The sequence below is a fragment of the Eurypyga helias genome, unplaced genomic scaffold (assembly GCF_000690775.1).
Source record: "Eurypyga helias isolate BGI_N326 unplaced genomic scaffold, ASM69077v1 scaffold7192, whole genome shotgun sequence".
Classification (NCBI taxonomy): domain Eukaryota; kingdom Metazoa; phylum Chordata; class Aves; order Eurypygiformes; family Eurypygidae; genus Eurypyga; species Eurypyga helias.
Window position 1 is genome coordinate 16,399 of NW_010233997.1, and position 5,709 is coordinate 22,107.

Genomic DNA, 5,709 nt, shown 5'->3' on the forward strand with positions numbered 1-5,709 from the left:
ACACCACTGCCTGGGGCCTACAAGGCTAACCTGTCTGTCCCTCTCCCCAGCTTGCTGCTCTGCGGGATCGTGGCTGTCACGCTGCAGCACTACGAAGAGGCAGAGATTTTCTTTGAGGATGCCTGCTGCTTGGAGCCAGCCAACGTTGTAGCCTGGACTCTTGCTGGTACAAAAGGAAGGCAGCCTGTGTGCTCAAGGCATTCCAAAAAAAAAATTCCTGTAGAGCCGAGCGTTGCTTCTGCCCTGCTCCCCTTCTCCCTGCTCTGTTCTGAGGGCTAAGGGAAGGATTTTGCTGAGGGACGGGTGTCTGTTCATGCTGCTCTTTCTGTCTCCCATAGGTTTGTTTTATGAGCTGCAGAATAATGATATTCAGGCAGAAATGGCTTTCCGTGAGGCTAAGAAGCTACTGCAAGCACAGCTCGCCAAGGAGAGGAACATCCCTGAGGCTGCTGGGGGAGAAGGAGGAAAAAAGCAAATCTCTCCTGCGTGCCTGAGGTCCCCCAGCCCAGGCCCAGAAGAGTGCTCGCCAGGTAACGCCGGGCAAACCCAGGAGGTACCAGGAGGGGGCTCAGAGCAGCGTGGGGAGTGGGGAACAAGGGAAGGAGAGGAGAAATTCCTAAGTATTTCTAAGAGGAGAGATACAAAAGGTTAAAAGAAGAAGATGAGCTAGAGTAGGCTGAGCATGAACTACACCAGGGAGGGACAGCAGCGGTGAGCGTGCGGCTTTAAATGACGAAGCTTTCTGAAAGCACCGCAGCCAGTGCCTTGTCTTACCCACAGCCTTGCAAAGGGACCTATCTTTGGGTTTCTTTTTCTGCCCCAGCTGAGTGGTGCTGACATACCGATGTGTGGGCAGTGGCCAGGGTGGCTGGAGGAAGCGAGTGTGCTTTTTGAGGCTTTGGGAGGGCAGAGCTGCCCCTGCGACCATCCTACACCAGGGTCACCCATGTTTAGCTTTCGTGAAAGCTGTTGCTGTGACTTCCCAGCACAGCTTGGAACGCGCTGCCAAACCAATTCAAAGGGCAAACCAGCTGCTCGATGGCAACCCTGAGCCAAAGGCTTCCTTTGGAGCCTAACTGCATCCAGCCTCACCCGGAGCCAAGACTTTCTGTCCCGAGTCCCAGATATTTGGCCAGGCTGCAGGAAATGTTGGCTGACTTTATTTTTAGTGTTATCATCGCTCCATGCAAAGTGCCTCAGGCAGGCCAGCCTCATGTGGTATGCCTTCTTTTGCCCCTTCTGGTTATGAGGGAAGAGATATTGCTTCATTCAGACCCATTTCTGGCGTCACAGGGTAATCTTGTACTCAAAACTCCAGTCCCAGGTATTGCCTCCTGCAAAGAAATTTCTTCCCAGTTCTGAAAAGCTGATAGATTCTTCTATTTTCAACATTTCTCCAGAATTATGCTCCAAACTGGGCAATTTATGGCAAACTCTGTTTGCACGTAATGGTTGTTGGGGGTTTCATTCCAGATGACTCAGCCAAAAGGGTGCCAGAGATGTTGGAGCCTGCGCTGGCCTACCCGGAGCCCAAGGCTATGGCACTGGAGGCAGCCCTGAAAGGTTAGAGGCAACGGCCTGACGCGGATGGGAAAGCCCAGTCCTGGGAGGTGGCCTCATGCGTTAGGAGCACTGAGCCACAGCTCTCCTGATGCCAAAGCAAGGCTTCTCTCTCCCTAGCCAGGGAATCTCCAGGCAAAACAGGTTCATCCTGATTTTCAGAGCACATCTCAGGATGGACAGCCAGTGGGTGAATGCAGCACTCTCCCTACCTCTCGCTGCACCCAGCAGCCTCCATCGGTTGCTAGGTTGTCTCCCTCCTGAGATGCCAGCTCTTAAACTGTCCCTATGGATCTCCTCTGGTTGTGTGTTGCGTGATCCGCCTCTTCTACAGCTCCACTCTCCAATGGGTGGCAAAGAGACGGCAGTGCTGCGTGCTTTGGGCCCTGCTGGGTTGGTTTGGGGAGGCAGGGGCCTTGCTGTAGTTAACTCTGACAAGCTTCAATCCTAAATTCCTACCTTTTCTTCCTCTGAGTTTGGACTGGAAAATTTGTGGGTCAAGAGCATTGTTTCTTCTCACATTTCTTAAAAAGCTTAAGCCCTTCAGAAAGAAATGCTGGGTTAACCTCTGCTTCAGGCTGCCCTGCCACCTCCTTCATGAAAGGGAGTGTGGTTTAGGCCACAGAGAATTAAAATTGTTAGGTATTTGCTGGATTGCAGGTAGTGCAGCAATTCCATCAGGTGCTTTAAACAAAACAGAACAACTGCAGATGTCCCAATCTCCAAGAGATGAGTACTCTAGGTTATTGGAGAAAACACGTACCTGGATTTTCTATCCGTGCTGGCCCACTATACTCGCTTTTACGAATAGGAAAACCATGGAAATGGAACCCAGAACATGAAGAGGCCATTAAAACTTTAATACAGGAATTAAAAACATACCAGTCACTAGGACCAGTACACCCCCATCACCCTCTTGTAAGAGAAGGTGGTTTTGCAGAACGCGGCACCTATTGCAGTACATTTCAAACTGGCCCTGATAGACCAAAAAGAGCTTTAGTGTTCAGCTCAACTGCATTTAAAGAGACAGAACAGAGATATTCTGAGTGGGAAAAGGGACTTTTCCTCTGTCCCTGACAGGGTCTCAGCCCCTGCTCTTGCTTCAGTAATAAAAAGGCCATTTTCGGACTGATGGAGACACGTTTTCTTGCAGCACCACCCCCTGGTTCGGGATATAGCCAACGTCCCCGCACAATCTTCATGAAGGCAGTGGAATTCCTGATGAAAGGCAATGCTGTCCAGGTCAGCTTAACGTGGAGGAAGGGAGGTTTGGTCTCCTTCCCTGGGTTATTTTCAAAGATCTGGTGGCAAGCTCCAGCAAGTCCCCTTCTTGGGCTTAGAGAACAAGCTGTGGCTACCCCAGATGCTGAGTGCTGGAGGGAGCAAAGCCACCACTGCCCAGAAATGCAAAGCCGTGGCCAGGCAGAGGATTCAGACCAAAATGCTGGTTGTGGAAACGGTCATCTCGGGCAGGCAAGGTTCTCAGGGTGCCTCAGCTCAGCGCTGCTTGCTGCGGAGGGAACAGCCAAGTCAGAAATGGTGCAAATCTGCTCTTCTCTGTACTCAGAGATGAGATGCATTATTGTGATGCTTCCAAGACAGCAGCACTCCATTCTTGTTTCAGACGCTTGTGTATGTCAGTAATTTTTGTGTCACCTGTGGAATGTCCCTGTCCCACAGAGTCATCTCTGTGAGATCTCTGACTGCCACATTATGCTGCCTGCCTTAATTTTACATGGCAGAAAGAGCTGCTTAAAGCAAAACAGAACTAGAAGTAATGGAGGGTAGATACTGAAAGGAAGGGGGGTGTGGGGTGTGGTAAATCTCCTGTCTGTTTTCTGTTCATGGAAGTCAAATAGGTGCAAGTCAGTCCTTGTGCCGTGTCCTTCTGGGCATGCCTGTGGTTTGCCGGCACTCCTAACCGTGCCGGTGTGCCGTTCCTCCGCAGTTTGTTCACAGGGCGCTTGCCCACGAGCTGCTGAGCCTTCAGGGAGGCCCCTCCTGTGCATACTACCTGGCGTTGGCCCAGACATACTTGCTGAAGGAAGAGTTCTCCAAATGCGAAGAGTGTCTCTGCGAGGCTGTCAGGATTGACTACATGGTAATGCTCCGCGTGTTCCCGGGGCACACCACGGTGTCCGGAAGCAGGACACTGGCCAGACACCGCAGCAGACCCTGTGTTGTTGCTGCTTGTGAACCCGGAGTCTGTGCTTCATTTCCACTTGAGCAGCTGTAATGCTAGTCCGCAGCAATTTCTGCAGGGAGGACAATCATAGCTGATGAGCCACATGGGGCGGTGTCTGCAGCACTGCCCTCTTCATTACCCTGCTTATTACTTCCCTTCTGTCATCTCCTGCACAGATGGGTGGCATTTTGGAGCAAGGACTCCTCTCTCTGCGGCATCTGCCTTTCTTTTCCCTTTGAACATGTATATCCTGATCCTCTTTACCCTCTCTTGGTGAGTCAGGCTCCGTTTCATGAGAAACAAGGCTGCTATTCAGCAGGGAAGGAAGGCAGCTTTGGAGAGGCAGGTTGAATGAAGGCAGAGAGGGCTGTGAAGCTGACACGTCCAAATGCTGTTTGTGTGCTCATGACACCTGGGGCGCTTTGCGAGGGCCAGAACACCGTGCAAGGAAAGGCTGGAAGGGGATCCCGGTGTTGGTGTTCTGCAGGCAGCCCACTGACATGATTTTAACTCTGTGTGTAAACTCTGTCCTGCTATCATCAAACACCAGCTGGCTCTTCCTTTCTGCTGAGTACAGGGGTCCCTGCCCCTCTCCCAGGTCTCTCCCATCTCAGGGCACGTCTCACTCCTGGTTTTGTGTGTGCAGAATCCAAATGTCTGGGCTCAGAAAGGGCACCTGTGCTACCTGAAGAGAGACTTCGGGGAGGCAAAGGAATGCTACGAGCGAGCCATCAGCTTTGTGGACGATGCTGCGGATATGCACTTCATCTGCCTGCGCCTGGGCTCCATCTACCTGGAAGAGAAAGAGGTGAGGAGCCAGCAGGAGTGGAGGAGGGGAATTTTTACACAAAATAGTAGATTCCAGACCCCAGGTAGAAGACACCACTATTAGTAGCTATAGCCAAGATCTCAACACAAAAAAACCTTGGGAGTGCTCAGCTCCTGGGAGCATGGAGCTGCCCTGTTCCTTTGTATCAGGCAAGCTCTCAGGGTGCTGCTGAGCTGTTCTCATCATCCGAGCAATGAGGGGAACTTCTACATTACTGTATTAGTACCTGCCCGCATCAGGGGCAGCAGGCAGGCTCTCAGACCCCCCCCAGCAGTGGTGGGGATGGTGGGTGTCTGAGCCCCACTGGAGATGGGGTGGTTGGCAAATTGCTGAGGTGCGGGGGCTGTCTGTGGAGTGGTGTGTTTGATGGTGAGTTAAACATGACCGTCTCTCTCCTCGCAGTACGGCCGGGCAAAGCAGACCTACCTGCTCGCCTGCAAGAACTCTGCATCCTGTCTCACCTGGCTGGGGGTGGGAATCGCCTGCTACAGGGTAAGTGCAATTACCTTCAGATCATCTGTGCTTTAACTCCCTCTGTGGCATGGAGTGCAGGGTTTGCTTTTGCACGATCCCCTTTACTAAAGTAGAGCTTAGCTGCCTGTGCAATCAGTGCTCCTGGCCCAGCTGCCGTCACAGTCCCAGCGTGGCACCCCGTGCTGCTCACAAGGGAGATGTCAGGGGACAGTCGCCCCCAGGAGCCACTCTGGAAGCAGCAATCCTTCTCCCTCATCCCACTGCCAGCACCTCCTTCCCCAGGATGTCATGGTGAGCATGTAATTTGGGCTTTGCTCTGAGCACCTGCCCGCATGCGACCTGCATGGCACCACGAAGGAACCGAGCAGAATGTTAGCAGAGAGGAATCTCGGTGCTTTCCCTGCCCAAAGGAATCCAGTGCCTCTAAAGGGCTGCCAAGAACACCCAGCAGCACGGTATCTCCCAGAGGGTGTTACCTCTGATCACTCATCATTGATATCACCATCATATCACTGATACATCATGAGGGTCCTCTGAGAGAGTTTGGCTGAGGGAAGCAAACAGGGAAGGAACTTGGACTTCTCTGTTTCCCCCCTGGCCAAATGAACTCCCCCTGGGAAGCTCCAGGCTCGAGCCACTGGGTACCAGCTACCCCTGCCTC

General features: G+C 52.5%; 1 protein-coding gene across 1 annotated transcript in view; it reads left to right on the plus strand.

Annotated features, from left to right (window-relative positions):
- The window catches only part of CFAP70 (cilia and flagella associated protein 70), a gene marked incomplete at both ends in the record, with an annotated part of 24,286 nt that overhangs the window by 16,141 nt on the left and 2,436 nt on the right, over positions 1-5,709 (plus strand). The window contains 7 exons of the mRNA XM_010161895.1: positions 29-166; positions 339-530; positions 1,474-1,563; positions 2,714-2,802; positions 3,509-3,661; positions 4,392-4,553; positions 4,977-5,066. Of these exons, the coding sequence (XP_010160197.1) occupies positions 29-166; positions 339-530; positions 1,474-1,563; positions 2,714-2,802; positions 3,509-3,661; positions 4,392-4,553; positions 4,977-5,066 (914 nt within the window). The remainder of the gene's footprint in view (positions 1-28; positions 167-338; positions 531-1,473; positions 1,564-2,713; positions 2,803-3,508; positions 3,662-4,391; positions 4,554-4,976; positions 5,067-5,709) is intronic.